This window comes from Barbus barbus, assembly GCF_936440315.1.
Source record: "Barbus barbus genome assembly, chromosome: 19".
Taxonomy (NCBI): Eukaryota; Metazoa; Chordata; class Actinopteri; order Cypriniformes; family Cyprinidae; genus Barbus; species Barbus barbus.
The window spans coordinates 22,282,414-22,307,522 of record NC_136747.1 but is presented as its reverse complement, the minus strand read 5'-3'; the positions used below and the strand labels follow the sequence as shown (position 1 = coordinate 22,307,522).

The following is a 25,109-nucleotide window of genomic DNA, read 5'->3' as shown; positions in this document are numbered from 1 at the left end:
ATCTGTATTATTGCTTTAGAAACTTGACTAAGGTTGAGTTTAAATCATCTGTCTGTCTGTCTTTCCCTCAGGTCGGTGAATGGAGTGTACCGTGTTGGTCTGTTTGCTTTGAAAGACATCAGCAACGGAACAGAACTGACATATGACTACAACTTCCACTCCTTCAACACAGAAGAACAGGTACGTTGGAAGAGTTGCAGCCACCCGTATCTTGCATGTCAGGAATGTGCCTGTCTGAAGCATGTAGATACACGTGCACAAGTCTGTATTTATGCAGCTGTGTTGTAGCGGATGCTTGTACTTCATTCGTCCGGATCGGTGGTGTTGATTTATTCACTCATAGCTGCTTAATCATTTCAGCCACAGAGATTTTTTTTAACTTATTATTATATTTCACATTAACAAGGTCGATTACCTCTGATAGTTGACATTTATTTTCCTTTTTTTAACATTTGAACATCACTATTTTCATATGCTGGTGGATTGGACTTGTAGTAGGTGTCTAACATTTTCCTCTTGTTTGCCAAATGATAATGTTTCTCTGCTCTTGTTGCTATGCAGCAAGCCTGCAAGTGTGGCTCAGAGGGTTGCCGTGGCATCATTGGTGGCAAGAGCCAGCGAATCAATGGGCTGCCTGGGAAAGGAGGCGGATCAGGGGGCGGAGCCCGGAGGCTGGGGAGACTGAAAGAGAAACGCAAGTCCAAACACTCACTGAAGAAACGGGTAGGACACAGTTCATTCAATAATGATGCACTACTATTGGCTACAGTAGCTGCTAGTACAACGTTTTCCTAATGCAAAACCTTTTTTTTTTTTTTTACCTTTAAGGAGGAAGAGTCAAGTGACAGCAGCAAGTTTTACCAGCACCTTTTAATGAAGCCTATGTCAAACAGAGAGAGGTAGGATGCCATCACACACTTTTTATTTTCTGGGCGGCTGGTTTTAAAGGGTCATATTTTACATGCTTTGCAAGTCCAATTATCAGTCAAGGATGTTTTTGTAGCAAAAACAGTAATAAATTAATTTTACGTTTGGTACATTGAAATAAACAGAGTGACTTTAATAGTAGACCAATCTCTCACATCAGATGTCCTCCACTGGTTTCTTGTATAATTTAGGAACTTTGTGCTGAAACATCGAGTGTTCCTGCTGCGGAATTGGGAGAAGATGCGGGAGAAACAGGACCTTCTGAAGCGAGAGGGAGATAGAGAGCGAGAGAGGGAGAACAGTGGTCTGTCTCTTTACACACGCTGGGGAGGAGTTATCCGTGATGACGGCAACATCAAGTCAGGTGTGTGGACATGCAAACAATTTATCAACTTGATCTCAAGTTTGTCATTATTCAGGTAAATGTTGCACGATTAGCATTGTGTGTTGCTTTTTTCCAGATGTATTTCTGACTCAGTTCTCAGCGCTGCAGACATCACGCTCTGTGCGCACACGCAGACTTGCAGCAGCCGAGGAGAACACAGAAGTTACCCGCACTGCACGCCTGGCACACATCTTCAAGGAGATATGTGACATGATCACAAGCTACAAGGGTAAACAGACACCAATTCATTCACACAAACACCATCATACTTAAAAAAAAAAAAACAGCCGTTTTTGCTATTGCCAACAATAAGATCAGTCACTTTAATGACTGCATAATAATTTTTATTATGCAAAGCAAGAAGCAAAGGTCATAATCATGGTGTAGACACTGATTTTGACATGCATTTGTAGTTTGTGAGACTGTTCGATTGTCTAGACTGCAATCGGTTATGAACTTATTACCAAGTTATGACACTCATTACTTATTTGTCCTGATGGAAATCTCATTTTAAATTATTTAGTTATGCAGAATTCAATTAGCGAGTTATGCGATTCGGCGAAAAGCTTTGATTTTGTTTTCATCTAGAATGTTGATTCTAGGTTCAATGTAATTGTAGTGCATTTTTGTTTTATTGCCTCAGTATCATGAGACTTGCTTTCACTTAAACACTGCGTATGATGTGCATTCTCACATACTCAATTGCTTTCTTGTTTTTTGAAGATTCATCTGGTCAGACTCTTGCTGCTCCGCTGCTTAACCTGCCTTCTAAGAAGAGGTGAGAACAATATTATGTTCTTAGCACAGATTATTTACTATATAAATATGTACTTTTTAAATATTTGGTGCAGTTAAAGAGTCTACAAAGGTTGTCAGAGACCTGCAAATATGGTTCTTATAACATTCTGAGGTATTAAAAACTGCAGTGAGAACGATCAAAAATGTGTCTTATGGGTCACTGTAACATCTTCATGGCAATGCTTGCTTTTTGTGATATGTCCATATGCATCAACAGGAACGTACAATACTATGAGAAGGTCACCGATCCGCTAGATCTCAGTACCATAGAGAAGCAGATCCTCACTGGACACTACAAAACCGTCGAGGCATTTGATTCAGACATGCTGAAAGTGTTTCGTAATGCTGAGGTTAGTCCCACTTCTCTTATACTTGTTACTCTCAAATAGGGATGGGCGGTACTCGCGAAATTAGTAATTTTATTTTACCGTAACAATATATATCACGGTATAGTTGATTTTCCTTTTAAAAATCATTGTAGTTAATGTAAGAAGTGATAAGTGATTAGACAAACAGTGCAGTCAGTAATTTTGTCCTCATTTAAATAAAAAAACAAAGAACTAGTAAAGAATAAAGACAAAGATGAATATTGTATATTTTTCACAGTTAATTGGACATGTAGAAATCACTTCAAAGAATCTTCTCTGGCTTGTTCTGCATTATATTTCTGAATCTCACTTGTACTTTTCCTTATTCTCAACAGAAATATTATGGCCGTAAGTCTGCCGTGGGTCGTGATGTGTGCCGGCTGAGGAAGGCGTACTATGGTGCGCGTCATGAGGCTGCTGTTCAGATTGACGAGATTGTGGGTGAGACGGCCAGTGAGGCCGACAGCTCTGATTCGCTGGAGAGAGACCACGCCCACCACCACCATGACGGAGGGGGCAGCCATGACAAAGACGATGATGTGATCCGCTGCATCTGTGGCATGTACAAGGACGAGGGGCTCATGATCCAGTGTGAGAAGTGCATGGTATGTGGTCATTCTTAAGATTAGGGATTTGAACCCTAATCTCCCTGTCGAGGAGAACTCTGTGGCATTACTTTTCAAAGTGACCAAACTAAAGATTTTCACCCGGTAGACTGTAAAATTGGCAAAGAGTGATCAGATTTCATATCTAGGCACCTGAATAGTAAAGAGGCTTGGGAATACAGTCTTTTGACTTGTCATAAAAGCAACCATCCAGAGCACCAAACTAGCTGCATTGCAACATCCTAGGGGTGGGCAATATGACCAAAATCTTATATCTCAATGCGAGTCATTTTATTTTTCGGTAACAATATATATCTTGATATAGTTATTTTTGCTTTTAATAAGGTTTTTTTGATATCATCATTTTTGATACCATAGAAATGTCATAATTCTTGTCATCAGTGTCCGTATCACAAAAAAACTAATACTAGCCTAAATAAAAAAAAAACACTTTTGTTTGATTAACAGGAATGACAGACAACAGGAATATTAGACTGCTGTCATTTTAAGAGCTGCCCGGGTCCAATATACTGTTACATGTTTTCTTTCGCAGCTGTTTGCCTTCACTTAAGACCTACTGTGTTTACAAAGATACTTGCAAAGATGGGTATTTTGTCATATACAAGTGTGTATTTAACTGTTCAAGGCCTATAAAGCGGCAAAAATAACTCTCTATGAGCACTGTATTCATGTGCGTGCACCTCTCCAACAGCGCTCAGAAAAAGTCTCTCAGACAGCGTGCTCATATAGTGAAATTAGTTCTTTTCTTTTGTTGCTGATTGCATTTCAAGGGCTTAAAATCAAAATCTCTACCACATTTCCACTGTTTAACCATGTCTAAATTTGAGATATATATATATATATATTTTTTTTTTTTTTTTTTTTTTTAATTAGCTTGATTTTTTTTCATTTTTACTTTTATTAATCTGAGTATGTCAACCTAAACTTGCATTTAGAGCAGTTTGTAAGGCAACATTTCCAATTCAAATTTGTTTTTCATCTAATATTTATATTTTCTTTTATTTCTACTTCATTTCAGTTACCAAAAAATGATTTTCAATACTTCTAGGTTTTGTTAGCAATAAAACCACTGGCTAATATACTAATTTAATTCTTCATTATTCATGTTGTTCATGTAATATGTTGTGTATTGATTCGAAACCATGTGTGATTGGGGGAAGTATAGCTAATCTATTTCTCTGTTTCTGTCTGTCAGGTGTGGCAGCACTGTGATTGTATGCGATTGGAGGCAGATGTGGAGCATTATCTCTGTGAGCAGTGTGACCCTCGTCCAGTGGACAGGGTATGTGACCTTTCAGTCTGTGTAACTTTACAATTCTTTCTTCCTCTCTGACTATGTTTAGCACGGCCATATGGTCTCTTATCACAACATTTTAAAGGTCATTCCAGGATAAAATCTCCTCTGTCATTCAGGAAGTTTGGAACTCTTGAAAGCTTTTTTTGTGTGTGTTTGTCATATGTATTTCCTGTCATGTTTCAACAGGAGGTCCCAATGGTGCCCCAACCCAGTTATGCCCAGTCAGGATCCATCTATTATATATGCCTGCTTCGTGATGACTTACTGTTGCATCAGGGTATGTGTGTGTGTGTGTTGTGTTTGTGAAATGAAATCTGCACTACTGTTCAAAAGTTTGGGGTCAGTATTTATTTATTTTTTTTTAAAGAAATTAATACTTTTATTCAGCATTGACACATTATATAGAAAAAGACAATAAAGATATTTATATTACAATTCTTTTTTCAGTTTTTGAGCTTTGTTCATCAAAGAATCCCTAAAAAATAACAAGCAGTAACTTTTACAACTATTAATATTAAGTACAACTATTGATCAGAAGAAATGTTTCTTGAGTGGCAATTTATAACATTTAAATATTAAAATATTTTAAAATTGAGTTATTTAAAATTGTAATATTTCAGGATATTGCTGTGTTTTTGATCAATTATATGCAGTCTTGGTGAGCATGAGAAGTCCAGCTGTAGTGTATATTGTAATATTTTGGTTCAAATGTGTTTAGGTTTATTTTATGTTTGCGTGTGGCTTCTGCAGGTGACTGTGTGTACCTCATGAGAGACAGCAGACGCACTACAGAAGGCCAGCCGGTCCGTCAGTCATACCGTCTCCTGTCTCATATCAACCGAGACAAACTGGACATCTTCCGTATTGAGAAACTCTGGAAAAACGAAAAGTGAGATTCACTACACCACACAATGTTCAGTCACACTTTAGTTTGGGGACCAGTTCTTACTATTAACTACCTCAATGAATTTGCCTCAATAAATTCCAAATTTGCTGTTAATTAATACTTAGTGAGGTAGTTGTTAAATTAAGCTATTGGTTGGATTAAAGGAACAGTTCACCCAAAAATAAAAACATTCTGTCATTAATTACTCACCCTCGTGTCATTCCAAACCTGCAAGACCTTCAATCATCATCTGAACACAAATTAAGATATTTTTGAAGAAATCTGAGAGTTTTCTGACCCTGCATAGACAGCAACGCAACTATCACATTCAAGGCCTAGAAAGGTAGTAAGGACATCGTTAAAATAGTCCATGTGACATCATTAGTTCAACCGTAATGTTATGAAACTACGAGAATACTATTTGTGCGCAAAGAAAACAAAAATAATGACTTTATTCAACAGTTTCTTTTCTTCTGTGTCAGTTCATGAGAGTACCACGACCCATGCGTGGGGTGCTGTTGAAATTTTAGTTTTCTTTGTGCACAAAAAGTATTCTTGTAGCTTCATAATATTAAGATTGAACTGCTGATGTCATATGAACTATTTTAGCGATGTCCTTGCTACCTTTCTGGGCCTTGAACGTGTCAGTTGTGTTGCTGTCTATGGAGGGTCAGAAACCTTTCGGATTTCAATAAAAAATCTTAATTTGTGTTTCGAAGATGTATAATGGTCTTATGGGTTTGGAACAACATGTGGATGAGTAAATAATGACAATTTCATTTTTGGGTGAACTATCCATTTTTGGGGTCTAAAATATGGTGTTGCAGAATAAGGCATTTGTATGTGCTTTATAAGTACTAATAAACAGCCAGCATGCTAGTAGTATGCATGCTAACAAGCAACTAGTAAATAGTGAGAATTGGTCCATAAACTAAAGTGCTATCAAACGTTCTTATTCAAATACTTATTTGCACTCTTGATTCAGAATTAAGCAATGGCATTCCTGTTGGCCATGGAACAACATTCCTATCACCGTAACGTTTAGAGTAAAGGCTTAAACAAAGTTCTTATCCTCCTGTCAATAGCTTCTGGTTGTAGAGGTGGAATTGTTTGAAAGGAATATTTTTTTTATGCTCCTACTAGAAGTCTAAGATCCAGTGATCAGAATCTCCTTTTAGTCCCTCAGTCCAGGCTTAAATTAGTCTTATTTCTGTCTTATGTGTTAGATTTTTAATGTATAGCACTTTGGTCAGTCTTGTGACTGTTTTTAAACGTGCTTTATAAATTTGAATATGTCTGTCTTCACTAAATCACCTCATCAGTGCTTGTTTCATTAATTAAAAGAAGCATGGACCTTAGATTTGATCTCAACTCTCTTTCTCTCTCATTAGAGGTGAGAGGTTTGCCTTTGGTCATCACTACTTCCGTCCCCATGAGACGCACCACTCTCCTTCCCGCCGCTTCTATCATAACGAGTTGTTCCGAGTGCCTCTGTATGAGATCATACCACTGGAGGCGGTGGTGGGAACATGCTGTGTGTTGGACCTGTATACTTACTGCAAGGGTGAGACATTCACACATACAACAGTTTTATATAAACAAAGATCCAAGAAATGCACTGAACCAGATGTTACATACTGAAAACCACCATACACTTTGCATGCTAATGCCTCATGCTGTCGCTAATGGATTCAGGTCGTCCGAAAGGGGTAAAGGAACAGGACGTTTACATCTGTGACTACCGGCTGGATAAATCAGCACACCTGTTCTACAAGATCCACCGCAACCGGTACCCAGTGTGCACCAAGCCCTATGCATTCAACCACTTCCCCAAAAAACTGACGCCGAAGAGGGACTTCTCAGTGAGTAGTTGTATAAGCTAGGAATCTCACAAAACTGATAAAAAAGTGAAAAATTAAGAAGGATTTTTAGAACATGAAGATTTTTTTGCATGACAACATTATATTATTTTGTGTAATATTATATATTTTATCATTTAATATGGCTATATTGTATCACAAAATATATTTTGGTCTTTTAATGGTGCACATTTCAATATTTAATGTGACCACAAAACCAGTCATAAGGGTCATTTTTTTTAAATCAAAGCTGAATAAATAAGCTTTCCATTGATGTGTGGTTTGTTATGATAGGACAATATTTGGGCGAGATACAACTATTTGAAAATCTGGAATCTGAGGGTGCAAGAAATCTCCTTTTAAAGTTGTCCAAATGAAGTTCTTAGCTATGCATGTTACATTTCAAAAATTATTTTTTTTATATATATTTACAGTAGGAAATTTACAAAATATCTTCATGGAACATGATCTTTACTTAATATCCTAATGATTTTTGGCATAAAAGAAAAATCAGTAATTTTGACCAATACAATATATTTTTGGCTGTTGCAACAAATATACCCCAGCGACTTAAGACTAGTTTTGTGGTCCAGGGTCGCATATAAACTTACACTATATCACAATATGTTTTCTTATATATATATATAGTGAAATTTGACCTGGATATTTCTTTACGAATATTCACCCATAACATATTAATACAATAATAAATTAGTTTTATTCATGTTTTAATTGCTGTACTAGCTATTAACATTATTATTATTCATATTAACTTTATTATTATTTTTATATTAGTGATGTCAAACGATTAATCATGATTAATCGCATCCAAAATAAAAGTTTGTTTACATAATATATGTGTGTGTACTGTGTATATTTATTGTGTATATATAAATACAAACACATGCATGTATATATTTAAGAAAAAATTGTTTATATATTAAATATATTTATATATAATAACAAATGTAAATGTATATACATGTAAATGTTTTCAAAGTATATGCTGTATGTGTGTTTATATATACATAATAAATATAAACAGTACACACACATATATTATGTAAACAAACTTTTAATTTGGATGTGATTAATCGTTTGACAGCACTACTTTATATTTGAAGTTTGATATATTACATTACAGATTTGATGTTTTGTTTTGATCTGGACATATCTTTCTGAGATTCAGCCATAAAGGTTTTTATGAATAATAATTTATTTTATTCATATTTGTACAGATTTAAATGGGAAGTTTTTATTATTTTTATATATTATTTTATAATTTATTTGTAATATATTAATAGTAGTATTACTTTGCCTTTTAATGACTAATTACTGTATGTGTGTGTGTGTAAAATTATTAATTCTTTATTTTTAATTTTGTTTTGTTTTTTCTATTCAAGTTTGAAATTTTGACTAGACATTTTGGGAGTTACCCATACACTGTTATAGCCCATAATTTTTTATTGTCTTCATATTTTCACCGTTTCGTCTATAAATCTGATTAACGATTAAAGATCTGTTTTTTCCCCATTGTTGCCTTGTAACTACTTAACTAGTTTACATTCAAACAGTCATGAATTAAGTGTGCACTTTTTAAATTTCTCTCCATAGCCTCACTATGTGCCAGATAACTACAAGAGGAACGGCGGCCGCTCTGCCTGGAAGAGTGAGCGGCCCAAAGGTGCAGCAACATGCGATGAAGAACCCGCCCCCAGCACGTCATGTGACCGGGTGTCTGCTGGCTTCTCGAGAGATGGGGACGAGGACGGAGGGAAAGGCTTGGAGGGAGAGATGGAGACCACTCAGGAGGACTCCAGCGTCCCTGTTCCCCAGCTATCCACATCACAGGAAAAGAGGACAGGTGGGGAGGAGGAAGACATAGAGGAAGAGGAGGAGGGTGAAGATAGGGGAGAGAGGAGAGAGACAGACGAGGGCTCCCGAGAGAGGGTAGGAGGAGGGCGGGATGCATTGGATGCCCCATGCTCTTCCTCACTCTCATCTTCACCTCTTCATCCATCCATCCTGGGAAGAAGGGAAGCACAGAGAGAGCGATTGAACAAGATTCTGCTCGACCTGCTGCACCGGGCACCCAGCAAGAATGGTAAGAGACAGAAAATATTTTTTTAACCAAAAGGCTCCAACATAATTAATTCCTGTAATCCAACGTTTTTATTTCAATGGTATCACAAAGATGTTAATAATTTTTGATTATGTTCTAAAAACCTCATTGTTGGCTTCATTTTTGTCATTAAGTATCATGAATTATATTTTAACTTTAAAACACAAATAATATTACATGAATAAAATCTTTATGAATATCTATGTAATATCATTAATCTAATGTCTTCTAAAACTGTAAAATATGGATAAAATGACAAATAATTGACCACATTCACACTTTTGGGTGGATCTCACAGAAAGAAATGCCCAGGCCAGATTTCACCCCTACAAAATCAAAAAAAAAAAAATCTGGGATTATAGTTTGCATTAAATATTCACCAAATTATTTGAAAAATGTATGTTTGTTGTTAGATTCACTGATAAATGTTATTAATTGTCAGTTTACATTATTAATATTTTACCATTTTTAGATTGGAAATGATTTTATTTCTGTTAATAATTAATACTGTTCAGAATATTATACATTTGTGTTCTAAAATATAACTGTTACATTATACTTTTAAAATATATATCATCTTTATATTTTTGTTGATCTTTGACCTTATTCTGAGATTCAAAAATGTATTTTATTAATGTTTTTACAGTTTTAGTTGGGAAATATTATTATTAATATATAATGTTATTGCTTGTCTTTATTTAATATACCCTATTTTATTCTGAATAACTGAATAACAATTCATAAGAACTGATTCATAGACTTGATTTATATACCTTTTTAAAAACAAACAATTTTTTTTTTTTTTTAATACTATGCTTATTCATAATCTGCTTGTCTCGCTTCACACTGCTACAAATCTACTGTAACCTCTCGTTTGATGAAAACGTATTTCTTTATTGCTTCCTTTACAGCAATAGATGTGACGTATCTTCTCGAGGAAGGCTCTGGTCGCCGCCTCCGCAGACGGACGCTTGGGCTGAGCGAATTTATTTGTAGGAAGTAATGCTGACTACACTCTCTGCCGAGCACGTTTGCAGAGCAGCAAGAGAATAATGAATCTGGAGGAGCAGAGGTGGACTACACCTGAAAACAAGGGAGTCAACAGAGGTGAAAGGCGACAAGTTCATATTTATATCTTGCAGTTTCTTTTTCTAAAGAAGCTACAAGAGAGACCAGCCCGAGCTTCATGCACTGAGGACATGCAATTTGCTGCAAATCGTCAAACCTGATGCATTTAAAAAGAGCAAGTGTCAGACATAGGAAAGTTGCTTTGAAATTCTAACCGAATTGCTGCGGATTAACTATGACTTCACTGGTCAAATGTCTCCTCTATGACTAAGTGGTACTATATTTGGCCTTCGTTTCGGGTGCAAATGGGAGTCTGTCGCCACGTTGTGGTCGACAATGGGAATGACTTGAGTACAACTGAGGAAGAAAACAAGGCAAAAAATAAATCAATAGGAGCATCATAGGAGGTGCAGTGTAGCGCACACACACTGCCCATAGACTGAGAGACAGGAGAGAGCTGAGAAAGAACGTTGGCTAACTGCACTTTTAACAACAAGGACATCATTCGCTCCCCGGAGATGTACGGATAAGACACACTAACACTCACGCAGTATTGATCAATGCTGTATGATAAAGCAAAACATAAGTATGTTACCTTCTTTTTCTGTTTGGTTTTTTATTTGTTATACTGTAATTACGTTAGGAATGGAGCACGACGGGGGGTATCCATGTTTGTGAGCTCGGGACTAGGCGGGAATGTTTCGCTTCTGTTATCGTGGGCATTGTGATTGGTTAGAATGGCTGCCCAGCCCCCGCCCCCTTTTTTAAAAGTATTTAATTCACCAGCTCAAAAAAATTAAACAAACAAACAAATTCTAGCTGAGGAGGCACGCTGGCTTTATATAACGCCTTAGAATGCTGTTATCTTGAGCGTTTTTTGTTTATGGTAAGTTAGTGTGTGCGATTCTTTACGTTGTGTGTGTGTGTGCGCGCGCGCGCGTGTGTATGTGTCTGTGAGCCCATTCTAATAATATAAATACGAAAGAGGAAACAACTAAGGGCTTGACAGCAGTTAATAAACAGTTAAATTCATGAATTCACAAGAACGTATTGTATCACGTGACGTTATATTTTTGGTGAGTGGCTTGTAGGGCGGGTGGGATGGGGTCGTGTTCAGGTTTTAGTGTTGTTGTTTTCTTTCTCTTTTCTTTTATTGGTTTTAATGGCCTTTCAAGTTGCAATGGAGAATGTTTATAGACTAAATCATGATGAGATTTTTGCCCTTAATGCATCAGCTATGACATAAGTATTTCAAACCCCTTAGATGGACCGACAAGGAAAAAAAACTAAACGAGGAAAAAAAACTAAACGATGAAAACTGACAAAGGAAAGAAAGTTGTATAGTGCCAAGCTATGTATATAAACAGACAGGAAAATGTGAGAAATGTCTCCAAAAGCAATATCTTGATAATGGATTTTGTGTATTGTATTGTACAGGATTCAGCCCTATGTGTGTTATTATTGTTATTATTATTACGATTCTTATGATTATTATGCGATTTGTATTGACCGAATTGTCACATGTAACTTTACGAAAAGCGGGCGAGAAAGCGGCAGACATTATGATTTAATAATTGCTACAAATTTCCGGCGTAAGCGACGAACCGTCTGAAACTTTGTTACCCAAAACCATGAATTGAGCTCATTGCGAGAGGGAGAATCGTCTGATGGACTTTGTGGAAGGGGACGTCGCAGTGACCCCACACCTGGCACCCGTCACTGTAATAATTAATATTAACATTATTCTAATTATTATTATTATTATTACTTTTTGAGGAGAAAAAGATATAATGTTCCTCGTTTTTTGCTGCAAAGTGTTGAACACTAAAAAAACAAACCAACATAAAAATGTAAAATTATATTTTGGCAGAAAAAGCTGTCAACCCAATATCATGTTCTTAATCTCCTTTTTAATTTTTTGTTTGTTTTTAAATTTTTTGTTCTTCTTCAAATGAGAAAAGATTGTTCTGTTTTTTTTTTTTTGTGATAGCGGTCATAAATATAATGCTTGTATTTCTTGTATTTGTGTGTTTTTGTGTGATTTGTTTAGTTATTTTTAGACAATCACAAAATAAGATGCAAGCATTGTATATGGACAGACTGGCAGGCATTTTGTGATGTTGTGTACAGTTTGTCGAAACTTCTTCCACTCTGGTTCAAAGTTTGTAATTATAAAAGTCATAAATGCTGTTGGTTTTTACTTTTTTGTTTTATATTCTATTTGTTTTGTTTGTTTGTTTTTTAATAAAAAGCACTACATTATTGTGAATATACTTGCCTGTTGCTCATACATTTAGCAGAGAATCTGTGATACAGTTCTTTATTAGGTCATAACCATTATTACTCCAGGTATACAGACAAATCGTATTTTAACTGTATGGACAGTCATTACATCTTCAAATAAAGTGAATTTTAACTATTGCGTAGCACATTGACATTGTGTACCATCATTTGAACTACCAAATACATACAAGGAAAACACTTGGTAAATAAATGTTAATGCTAACTGATGTTTTCACATATACTGACTTTAAAGTTGTTCATTCTTGAGGCATTTATCTGCCATTCGTTATTAAAATGGCAAAATTTTTGCTTCAAAATTAATCCAAGATGATCACTGAAATATGTGCCTCTTCATGTCTCTGTAAGTCGCTTTGGATAAAAGCATCTGCTAAATGACTAAATTTAAATGTACAGTGCCCTCCATAAGTATTGGAACAGTAAAGACAAAATTGCTCTGTTGGCTGTGGAGTCAAGACATTTGCAAATATGATTAAAAGATGAATATGAGACAAAACTACAGAATGTTACATTTTATTATTAGCCGTTTCAACACACGTTTTACCAAATAAAAAGAACAGCAGTTTTAGAGTTCATCCCACTCATTGATGTGAGCATAAGTATTGGGACAGTTGAACATAAGGCAGATATAAAAGATGAAAAGCTATCATTTAGTTGCAGATCCCTTGCGCACAATCACAGCAGTGAGTCTGTGAACCATAGACATCACCAGACTCTTGGTCTCATCATTTGAAATACTTTTCCCAGCCTTTAATGCAGCCAATTCCAGTTGTTGCTTGTTTTGGGGAGTTTCTGCCTTTACTCTCCTCTTCAGCTGGTGAAATTCATGTTCAGTCGGATTTAAATCTGGAGATTGACTTGGGCAATCTAAGACTTTCTATTTCTTTGCCCTTATAAATTCCTTGACTGAACTGGCAGGGTGTTTTGGGTCATTGTCCTGATGCAATATGAAGCACTTCCCAATGAATCTGGTGGCATTTTCTTGAATATTGGTAGGTAAGATGGTTTTGTACCCTTCCAAATTCATTCTGCTACTGTCATCATACATTAAGTCATCAGTAAAGTTGAGAGGACCTGTTCCAGAGACAGCCATGCATGCCCATGCCATGACACCACCTCCACCATGCTTTACAGATGAGGCTGTATGCTTGGGATTGTTTGCAGTGTAGTGGCACAAGAGGTTGTCTCTCGTCCGGATCTCAGTTGGTGCAATTAGAAAGGCTCAAAACAGCAGAGTTTCAAATGTGAAAGAAAAGACTTTATTATACCAAGATAACAAAATCGAGAAGCAGCCGCCACATCATCTGCATCTGAGTTCTGTGAGTGTCAGTACAGAGCATATATATGTTTTTTATTGCCCATATTTGGTAGTTCCTGTTATTCTCATTGTCCATGTCTGTTTGATTTACCACATTTAATTACTTGTTCACCTTGTCTATCTTTTAATGGTGGCGTTCGTCTATATTCGTCATTTTTAAAAAGTAAAAGTTCTTTTTATTCACTCCCATTGGTTGGCAGTGATCCCAGACGACATACATCACAGTTGGTTACATGTATCTGTCATATTCCTCATATTCTGGAAATCACCCAAAGTTCCCCAGGTTATCCTAAGTTTACTGTACTCCTTGACCGGTGTATACGGCCTATAAAACATCTATACTCAGTATGACCAGTAGATGGCACTCTAAGACCATTAATCAGAATCTAGTTAGAAAGTCACTTGTTGCACAGGCTTAGTACATGTTTGCATAGAATAGTGCATGAATTACATTTTTAAGCATGTTTTATCATTTTGAATAAGATAATGTTATAGTGAGTAAACAAAAATATACAATAGCAGTTCCCTTTTTTCTCCACATTTTTGCTTTCCCATCACTTAGATAAATGTTCATCTTTGTCTCATCGGTCCATAAACACAGTTTCAAAACTCTTCTGGCTCACCTTTGTGCTTTTTTGCAAACTCTTGCCTTTCTATTTTTGGTGCTGGTCAGAGGTTTGCATCTTGCTATGTAGCATCTGTAATTCTGTGTCAAAGTCTCCTGAGGACAGTAGATTGTCAGAGCATCACCCCAGCTTTCTGGAAGTTGTTGGTGATTTTACAGACACGTCTTTTAGGGTTCATTTTCACAGCTTTTATGAATTGTCTGTCATCAACTACTGTTGTTTTCTCAGCCGATCAGGTCATGGTTGGTTGCTGGTGTCGCTGGTGGTTTCCAAACTCTTGATTTCTCCATGCCCTTTGTTTTTGTTATAGCTCTAATTGACTTCCTCTTTTCTTTTAGCATCCAAATTGCTTGCTTTTCTCTCAAAGTCAGCTCCCTCATCTTCATCCTCGTTTGTGTGTAATCATCGAATGCAAGATTCAGAATGTAGAAGTAATGGATATAACTGATACGACACATTCCCTGCTTTTAATATCTGAAGAATTAATGCAACAGGACACAGCTGATCACTTAGAAAGACCTGTGAGGCAACTGTTCCAGTACTTATTCTCACATCAGATAGGGGATGAAACTCTAAAAGTGTTGAACTTCGTAGCTGGTAAAACATCTATGAGTTGAATCACCCAATAATAAAATGTGACATTCTGTAGTTTTGTCTCATATTCATCTTTTAATCATATTTGCAAATGTCTTGACTCCACAGCCAACAGAGCAATTTTGTCTTTACTGTTCCAATACTTATGGAGGGCACTGTAAATGTCTCTTAATTTTACCAATACTTTGACTCACACTTCAAAGATTATGTTATATTACTTTTAAGAAATATTACCACTATGTTCTGACAGAAGAAATACATTAATTTGAAAAATGAATATTTTATTCATCAGCATCTTTAGATATTTATGAAAGCATTTATTAAAGCAAGTTACTCTAATTCATCTCACATCTTGGTCATATTGCACCTTCAGAAAAATTGTTCCTGCAGTTAATATATGTATGATATGCAAAATGTATATTTTTATTTTCTGTGTGGAGCTAAAAATCGTTTTTAAACTACCCTGCTTTCTCAGTTGTATATTTGTCCTTTTTTATTAGTTATTTGACACATTATTTTTTATTGTGTCTAATACCGGTGACAGTTTTTTGAGTGTACAGGCAAGAAAAAATTACTATGGTAATTTTTGTAAGGTTTTATCTACAAGAGCGGTGTGTTTTCAGAGTTTTGTTTTTGCCGCCATCCGCCAGGTGACGCCAGCAGCTGTTGGCATGGCAACGGAATACAAACCGAGAGAGAGAGAGAGAGACATGGCTGAATAAAAGCTGCTCAACTGCATATTTATTATAATTATTAATTATTTAGTTTTGTTTTGGGTTGAACCAACTGCGGGTTAGTTTTCCGCTTAAAATATGAAAAAACGAGTTGAAAAATCCTCCAAGGAGAAAGTGGACAAGGTGGATTCTGTGACTGACGAAGAGCCACCTAAAACTGCAGGTATGTGATGTGACTGTAAAGATAGATAGATTTGACTTCATGCGATCTTTAAATAACCAAAATATATGCCATGTCCGAAGATATCCTGCTTGTTGGAGTTAAAATGCTGTGATAGACCGAGAACACTTAAAGTCAGTGTCAGTGTGTTTTTGTATCTCGCACTAGATGATTACCAGTGTTCAGGAAATCTGGAGCTGGACTTCTCTGAGCTGTGCAAACTCATGGGTGTGAGAGAGATCCCTTCTGTGAAGATAAAGCAGGCAACATCTACAAATAGAGGAGTTATGGGTAAATACATCATTGTAATGTCTAACGTTACTCTACTAAAAGATTATATGTTATACTTAATGCTATTTATTTGTCTCCCAACTCTTCATTTTTTTCATAATAAAAACCTTAACCCGGACTGAAGAAGACAATCAATTTCAGACATCCTTAGAAAGTCAGATAACAACATGGTCCTCTAAGCCTTGCCTCCAGATAGAGCTGGAGAATGAAGACCACGGCAGTGTAAAGGAAGTCAAAATATCTGGTAAGGCTGTTGCTTCTTTGTAAACATGTAGCACTCCTAAGAAATGTTTAATATGAAAATGACTTTGTTTATTATTGCTGTAATTTTTTTTAGGATGGAAGGTGGATGAGGTGGTGCTTCAGGTGTTGAGCAGGATATTGCCGTCACTCAGTAACTTACAGTAAGCCTTTGTGTGTGTGTGTGTGTGTGTGTGTTGTAGGCTATGTATGTTTATGAGTGTTCCTGTTGCAAATAAACAGCATGTTATGTCAATGTCCCATTAATGGTGGTGCTTTGCAGCATGTGGCGTGCGGGCCTGACGGATTCCACTTTCACCTCCATTAGAAACACGGTGTCTTTGTGCTCAAATCTCAGGTAAGAACAGCCAAACTGTTTTCGAAGACCTGAATGACTTCTAACGATTTCTTGCCAGTGTTATTAAGACCCACATTCAGTGTGTTATGAATAACTTTTTATTAATTAATTTCACATTAATTAAATCTCACAATGTTATTTAAGGCTTAAATGATATATTTCATGAAATCATATCCGCCAGCGGGCTTTACACCACAGACAAAAGATCTATTTGAAAAATACATTATGGTAATAGATATTGGAAAATACGATGCCATCATCTACCAACTTATATCTTAATAGGAAGGTGGTTTTGGAGGGTAATCCACCCCCTGAGCAGAGTTACCACTTACTCTTAGGGGAAGACAGCATGTGAGTCATTTTCATTTTTAAACATACATACATGCTTACAATATATTGTACTATTCAAAAGTTTGGGGTAAAATTATTTTTTTTAAAGATTTAATGCTTTTATTTTTTTTTTGCTTTTATTCAGCAAGGATGCATTCATTTGATCAAACAGCAAAAATAAATATATAAAATGAAATTAAAAAAATTCAGCATTGATTATAATACAAAATGTTTCTTGAGTGGCAAATCAGCATACAGTGGTGGCCAAAATTATTAGAACACTAGTATTTTCACCAGCTAAAACATGAAACAGAGCAAACTGAGACAGACTAAATACAGAAGAACTGTGGAGAATAATGTCTCCAAGATGCTTCTAGAATCCTACCTGCAAAGCTACAGTACTGTTAAAAGATTTAGGCACTTGTGTAAAAAATGCTGTACTATGTGGATGCTGTCAAAAATAATGTCATACATAGATTTTCTTTATCAATTAACTTCTATTAACTAAATTAAATCAACATTTGGTGTGACCATCCTTTGTACTTAAAGCAGGTTTTGCCCTAGGTGCACTTGTGCATGGTTTCTCAGGTAGCTTTGCAGGCAGGTTTCTTGAAGCATCTTGGAGACGTTGTTCTCCACAGTTCTTCTGGATTTAGTCTGTCTCAGTTTGTTCTGTTTCTTCATGTCATTCCAGACAGACTGGATGAAGATCAGATCAGATCTCTGTGTGGAGCAAACAAAAATCTCACTGGATTATTACAATTAATGGCAAAATAAATGTTTGGAAATGTAAACTGATATTTCTTATTGACACACTACAACAAAAGATATAACTGACTTAAAACCATTTTTTTTAGCTGGTGAAAATACTAGTGTTCTAATAATTTTGGCCACCACTGTATCAGAATGATTTCTGAAGGATCATGTGACACTGAAGACTGAGTAAAGATGCTGAAAATTCAGCATTGCCATAACAGGGATAAATTACAATCAATTTAAAATATACTGTATTCAAATAAACACTGTTATTTTAAATTGCTGTAAAAATGCATTATTTTTCACTCAGCTCTTTTCAAATAATGTCCATGCTAGGTTGACGGACTTATCACTACGTAATAATCATATAGGAGAGGAAGGAGCTTGTCTGATTGGCTCAGCTCTGTCCACTTTACACTCTGCCAACAAAAACCTCCTGTCTCTCAACCTAGCCTTTAATAGTATTGGTGATGCAGGTGCAATTCACATTGCTCAGGTGTGTATTGAAGTCTACCATCTGAAGATGTTCAGACAGTTTCTAATGATGTCAAGACTGCATATATTTAAAACTGAATTTTTAATATCACCTATCCCTCTTTCTGAAGGGTCTGCGTCTCAATCATTCCTTGCTGTGTCTGTCGTTATCCTACAATCAAATAGGGGATAATGGAGCAGCTCATTTGGCTGAGGTATATTTTTATACTCCTATTAACAACTACACTCTGTTTTCCTTACTCTGCCTAACTTGACACATTAAACATGCATATTTCCATGCATCTTTTTCTCATTTACTTATTTAGGTGCTTGGCCCTTTTGCTCTGACACATGAGGAGATAGTTGAGAGGAGGAAGCTGTTAATTAAAGGTGAAGAATCAACGAAGGTCCAGCCATCTCTGGTTAGTCTTGCAGACTCGAATGATCGGCCTGTTTCCGTCCGCAGCAGCTCTTCACTGGATCGTCTCAACAAGACTACAAAGAACCCCACCAAAAAGAAGGTAGAGCAGTGTTGTTCCCTATACATTTTATGACATGAAAAGAGTCTGACTTTTTTTACTGAGATATAACACAATGGTTTACAATTGTTTCATGATGTTTGTTGCATTATTTTGCTTTATTGTGTGTAGGACAACCCTAAGAAAGACGAGAAACCAGCGCCAGGTCAGGCAGCAAAGAAAGAGGAGCCAAAGGTGGCCAAGAAAGGTAATTAGGCAAGGCAAGGCAAGTTTATTTATATAGCACATTTCATACACAGTGGTAATTCAAAGTGCTTTACATAAAAGGAAGTAAAATAGTCATTTAAAAAAAATCACAACAATAAAAATAAGGGGGAATTTTTTTTTTATATGAATAAAAACAAGGAATTTAAAAACAAATATTCTCAAACTTTGTTCAAACTCTTCTGCACTAAGTGAAAAAAACTTCCAAAACACCTAACTATTGCACTACTTCACCCCCTACTTACTTTGACCATCATATCTGACCTGTTCGCTAAAACTCGAGAGTGGTTTACGACTAGAACCTCCCTTCTAGCGTCTCACATTCTCTCTGTATTTCCTATATCTTCAAATGCACTATTTGCCTCTACGGCTCTTAGTGCCTTAGAGAATGCATTTTGCCCACATTCTCTTTACCATCACAGCACTTACTTTAGCCTTCTGTTTAAAATTTTAAAATGATATAAAAATTGATTTAAAATTAATTTAAAACAGTTAAGAATAGAAAATGATTATACATAAAATACAGTGCAGTCAGTTTGGACGTAGCACAGTGCTCATTCAATAAATGCACAGCTAAACAGATGAGTTTTGAGTTTGGATTTAAATGTGGCTAATGTTTTAGCACATCTGATCTCTTCTGGAAGCTGGTTCCAACTGCAGGCGGCATAATAGCTAAAAGCAGACTTCCCTTGTTTTGTGTAAACCCTTGGTATTTCTAACTGACTTGATCCTAATGATCTGAGTGGTCTTTTAGGTTTATATTCAGTGTACATTAGTATATATCTGCAATGTATTTAGGTCCTAGGCTATTAAGTGATTTACAAACGAGTAGAAGTACTTTAAAATCAATCCTAAATGTAACTGGAAGCCAGTGTAAGGACCTGAGGACTGGTGTGATATGCTCAGATTTTCTGGTTCTTGTCAGAAAGATCTAGTAGTACCAGCACTGACATTTTGCCAGAATCAGAATTAAAGCGAATATAATTTATTATCTTAAAGTCCGCTGTCTCTGTGCTGTAATGCACACGGAAACCAGATTGAAAATTGTCCAGACGTCCATTTGAGTTTAAGTAGTTGTTCAGCTGATTAAAAATTACATTTTCAATAATCTTACTTATGATAGGAAGATTTGATATTGGTCTATAGTTGCTCAATATGGTGTTATCAAGATTGCACTTTTTCAGAAGGGGCTTAACAACTGCCGTTTTCAGGGAGTTTGGAAAAGTCCCAGAAAGAAGTGAGGTGTTCACCACTTCTAAGAGATCAGCTTCTAAACAGTTAAGCACATTTTTGAAAAAAGGGAATGTGGGAAGTGTGTCAAGATAGTAGGTTGACGATTTAAGGTGCTGTACTATTTCTTCCAAAATTTTGCTATCAATTGCTTCAAAAACAGACATAGTTACTTCTTTTTGAAATTGCGGTCGAATCTATGTGACCACAATCTGTGTAACTAGAAGATATGCCAATCTCCTTTCTGATATTATTGATCTTCTCAGAAAAGAAGGAAGCAAACTCATTGCATTTGCTGTCAGAAAGCATTTCACTGGGAATCTGACTTGGGGGGTTTGTTAGTCTCTCAACTGTAGCAAAAAGAGTGCGAGTGTTGTTTAAGTTACTGTTTATAAGGTTTGAGAAGAAGGTCTGTCTAGCTGTGGCTAGTTCCACATTGAAAGCATGAAGGCATGAATTTATAGATGCTATACTGAGTTTCGAGATTCTTCTGCCATCTCCGCTCAGCTTTTCTGCATTGTCTTTTCATTCACTGAACTGCTGTTGGTTTTCTCCAAGGTGACTTTTGTCTGCCATTTTTCTTGCAGACTTTCACGGGAGCAATATCATCAATAAAATTCGTAACTTTTAAGTTAAAGGAATCAAGGAGAAGATCAACAGAGTCTGCAGAAATGCTTGGTGTTGAAGATATAGCCTCCATAAATAGCACACTAGTGTTTTCGTTAATGCATCTCTTTCTGACAGAGACTGATCTAGATTCAGTGGTAACAGAGATCAATATATCAAAGAAAATACAGAAGTGATCAGATAGTGCTACTTCCTTAATAACAATGGATGAAATGTTTAGACCTCTATTGATGAGTAAATCTAGAGTGTGTCCTCGATTGTGTGTGGGTCCATGCACATGCTGAATCAGGTCAAAAGTGTTTAAAGCATAATTTCTTTAGTAGTTTTGATTTCTGCATTATCTATGTGAATATTAAAATCCCCTGCAATAGCAATCATTGATAACAGTTCTGTGAACTCTTCAACAAAGGCTGGAGAGTATTTTGGAGGCCTGTAAATAATGATAAACAGAATATGCGGAGCACCTTTCAGCACAATACCTAGATATTCAAAAGACAAGTACTGACCAAATGACACTTGCTTGCATTGATAGACATCTTTAAATAGAGCAGCTACACCTCCACCTCTCCTAACAGTCCTGCAGACACTTATAAAATTAAAGTTAGGAGGGGTTGTTTCATTGAGGACTGTTGCATTGCAGCTGTCTTCTAGCCATGTTTAATTTAGAAACATAAAATCCAGGTTGTTTGTGGTTATTAAGTTGATTGATCAGAAATGATTGATCAGAAATGATTTATTTTTTAGTGAGCAAATATTTGAGTTGATGGCATTATTTTGTGTCTCAGCAATCTTAGTTTGATGCATAATAGGCCGCAGATTAGATGGGTCAGCTGTATGGCTTGAGAAGCTCTTAGACTTTCTATCACATGATAGAACAGAGATAGAGAAAGCTACAGGCGCACTGGGTTCCCGCTTGTTCTGTAAACATTTGTGAAAGTTGCTGCTATCATAGCGGGGACCCGACACATATCACTGAGAGTAGCCATTGTAAAGGATTAGCCCTTATTTTAATTTAGCTTTTAGGGAATCTATTCTTAAGATTCGATATTGATATTTACATGATTAATCGATATTAATCAAAATGTCCAACTTATACCTTGTTAACGATACCTCATTAACAACTTGTCCAGCAAGCGTTAAAATCAGTACGTCATCTCTTAACAATTCAGTTTTATTCCCATGGCCACGATAATAACACAGAATTGATTAGGTAATTTTGAGCATAGGTAACACAATATTTGGCAAATAGTTTAAGACTAGAAAATCACACAGCACCAGACAAAGATTCCTTTATAAAATCAAAGTTTATTTTACTACTCTACAAAACTACTAAGCTAAATAACACAAAACAGAATACGTAAACACACAAACACACACATTGCAATGAATTGTTTTGATCTGAAGAGTTCTAATGCTCGTTTTCAAGAATGCTCTAAGTTCAACCGGAGGGAGTCACAAGCAAGGAACTTTACTATCTTTACTCTTAAAGATGAATGCAACCAGTTTCCAGCAGCATTATGAAGAATTGTTTGATTACTTGCTTTAAGCATTAGCAGCATTATCAGCAAAGGATTTAATTTAATTTCATGAAATACAACCTGAATATATATTGTAACTTAAGCAAAGATTCGAGTCTCTTTGTCTGTTAATAAGAAGAAAAGGCGCGTTTCCTTTGGAATGTGAGGAGGAGAGAGAGAGAAGAGTTGTTCGAGGTCATGAGAACATCACATATATAGAGATCTGGAGATTTCCTTAGCTCGGACGTCGGTTGTAAAACTGTCTCTCCTGGTTGATATCATCATTGAATTTATGTGTTAATGGTCAGGAGATATCGGGGAGGGTCTGTGCTGGAGCCTTTCCAGATGCCAAGGTCTTTGTCCTGTTTCTGGTTGAATTATGCTTAAGTGATAAGAAACAACTGTGAAGTCCTGTTTTAAATACATTTCAGATTTTTCCACACATATATCCTTTGTTTTAGGGGTCTCGTGAGACATTAAGGAGAGCAGAACAGGATGCTTGGGCGCGGTGCTGGTCGTTAATTAATTTTACGGCCACAGATAGTGAAAAGAGCAAATTTCTCCGGAATGTGCTGTCCTGTTAATAAGTGTGTGTGTTCTTGTTTCGACAAAGTTCTACACCATCAATTAACTTCCTTTGACACCTGTTTGTTTGAGATTCAGAAGTGGACTTTATATTTTAAATGGTATATTTTATTTTATATATTTTATTTGCTTTTCACTTAGATAATAAAGTTCCCCGTAGTCAGGCTGGAAAATCAGCAGGCAAAGACAACAATCTACTAGTATCTGAACAAGAGGTAAGAATAAGACAAAAACAGAAGGAAGGAAAATGCTAAACTTTCTCTCTCTATATATATATATGTGTGTGTGTGTATCGACAGTTAAACATATTTCCCAATAAACATGGAAGCATTTGTTTGTCAGAGAGTGGAGGCGGTTGAGACAGTGATTCCTCTATTGGATCCTGGAATTGTGCACACTGGAGGGAAAGTCATTCATCCAGGAAACACATGCCTTACTTCTCTGAATCTCTCAGGTGATTTCATTTCAGAATTGATTTAATTTCAGTATTAGAGTTAAACATACTTGTACTGCTGTAACGTTTTCTTTTCTGATAATGCAGGAAATAAATTGACTGAGCAATCACTCAAGGTGTTCCTCTCATCTCTGGAAGGCCAGGGTGAAGGTGGGCTTCTGCGTCTTTCTCTCAACGTGAGTATCATCATTCTTTTTCTAATCCTTTTAAAGAGCTTGTTTTAATTTCAACTATGCTTTTCAGAGGAATCGGTTTCCCTCAGATTGTGACACCTACCTGAAGATACAGGAGATTATGTCTCTCAGGGACCCTCTGAAGAAAAACCGCTCTGGTCAGGTGGAGGATGAACATGGTGAACCCAAGACTGCCAATGACGCCTAACAGTGTAAATGACAAGAAGGGTTTAATACAGGTGCTGGTCATAAAATTAGAATATCATGAAAAAGTTGATTTATTTCAGTAATACCATTCAAAAAGTGAAACTTGTATATTAGATTCATTCATTACACACAGACTGATATATCTCAAATGTTTATTTCCTTTAATTTTGATGATTATAACTGACAACTAATGAAAGTCCCAAATTCAGTATCTCAGAAAATTAGAATATTGTGAAAATGTTCAATATTGAAGACACCTGGTGCCACACTCTAATCAGCTAATTAACTCAAAACACCTGCAAAAGCCTTTAAATGGTCTCTCAGTCTAGTTCTGTAGGCTACACAATCATGGGGAAGACTGCTGACTTGACAGTTGTCCAAAAGACGACCATTGACACCTTGCACAAGGAGGGCAAGACACAATAGGTCATTGCTAAAGAGGCTGGCTGTTCACAGAGCTCTGTGTCCAAGCACATTAATAGAGAGGCGAAGGGAAGGACAAGATGTGATAGAAAAAAGTGTACAAGCAATAGGGATAACCACACCCTGGAGAGGATTGTGAAACAAAACCCATTCAAAAATGTGGGGTAGATTCACAAAGAGTGGACTGCAGCTGGAATCAGTGCTTCAAGAACCACCACGCACAGACGTATGCAAGACATGGGTTTCAGCTGTCGCATTCCTTGTGTCAAACCACTCTTGAACAAGAGACAGCGTCAGAAGCGTCTTGCCTGGGCTAAAGACAAAAAGGACTGGACTGCTGCTGAGTGGTCCAAAGTTATGTTCTCTGATGAAAGTAAATTTTGTATTTCCTTTGGAAATCAAGGTCCCAGAGTCTGGAGGAAGAGAGGAGAGTCACATAATCCACGTTGCTTGAGGTCCAGTGTAAAGTTTCCACAGTCATTGATGGTTTGGGGTGCCATGTCATCTGCTGGTGTTGGTCCATTGTGTTTTCTGAGGTCCAAGGTCAACGCAGCTGTCTACCAGGAAGTTTTAGAGCACTTCATGCTCTAAAACTTTGTTGGTGCTGACCAACTTTATGGCGATGCAGATTT

General features: G+C 36.5%; 2 protein-coding genes across 3 annotated transcripts in view; both read left to right on the top strand.

Annotated features, from left to right (window-relative positions):
- Positions 1-11,610, top strand: part of LOC306884806 (histone-lysine N-methyltransferase ASH1L-like) — a 31,018-nt gene extending 19,408 nt beyond the window's left edge. For both annotated transcript variants that reach the window (XM_079441007.1, XM_079441008.1), the window contains 15 exons: positions 72-180; positions 562-723; positions 829-899; positions 1,119-1,291; positions 1,389-1,541; positions 2,036-2,090; positions 2,328-2,460; positions 2,814-3,083; positions 4,300-4,386; positions 4,588-4,678; positions 5,152-5,290; positions 6,679-6,851; positions 6,983-7,149; positions 8,761-9,250; positions 10,180-11,610. In XM_079441007.1, the coding sequence (XP_079297133.1) occupies positions 72-180; positions 562-723; positions 829-899; positions 1,119-1,291; positions 1,389-1,541; positions 2,036-2,090; positions 2,328-2,460; positions 2,814-3,083; positions 4,300-4,386; positions 4,588-4,678; positions 5,152-5,290; positions 6,679-6,851; positions 6,983-7,149; positions 8,761-9,250; positions 10,180-10,271 (2,365 nt within the window). In that variant the 3' untranslated portion in view covers positions 10,272-11,610. The remainder of the gene's footprint in view (positions 1-71; positions 181-561; positions 724-828; positions 900-1,118; positions 1,292-1,388; positions 1,542-2,035; positions 2,091-2,327; positions 2,461-2,813; positions 3,084-4,299; positions 4,387-4,587; positions 4,679-5,151; positions 5,291-6,678; positions 6,852-6,982; positions 7,150-8,760; positions 9,251-10,179) is intronic.
- A 4,377-nt stretch (positions 11,611-15,987) lies between these two features.
- On the top strand, positions 15,988-24,055 carry LOC306885813 (leucine-rich repeat-containing protein 71-like; the record flags this gene model as incomplete). Its single annotated transcript, XM_079442597.1, has 14 exons — positions 15,988-16,072; positions 16,238-16,360; positions 16,485-16,604; positions 16,698-16,764; positions 16,884-16,958; positions 17,241-17,309; positions 18,381-18,540; positions 18,650-18,733; positions 18,845-19,039; positions 19,169-19,244; positions 23,362-23,435; positions 23,563-23,674; positions 23,762-23,850; positions 23,918-24,055. The coding sequence occupies 14 exons, from the start codon at positions 15,988-15,990 to the stop codon at positions 24,053-24,055; spliced, it is 1,467 nt and encodes a 488-aa protein (XP_079298723.1).
- Between the last annotated feature and the right edge of the window lie 1,054 nt (positions 24,056-25,109).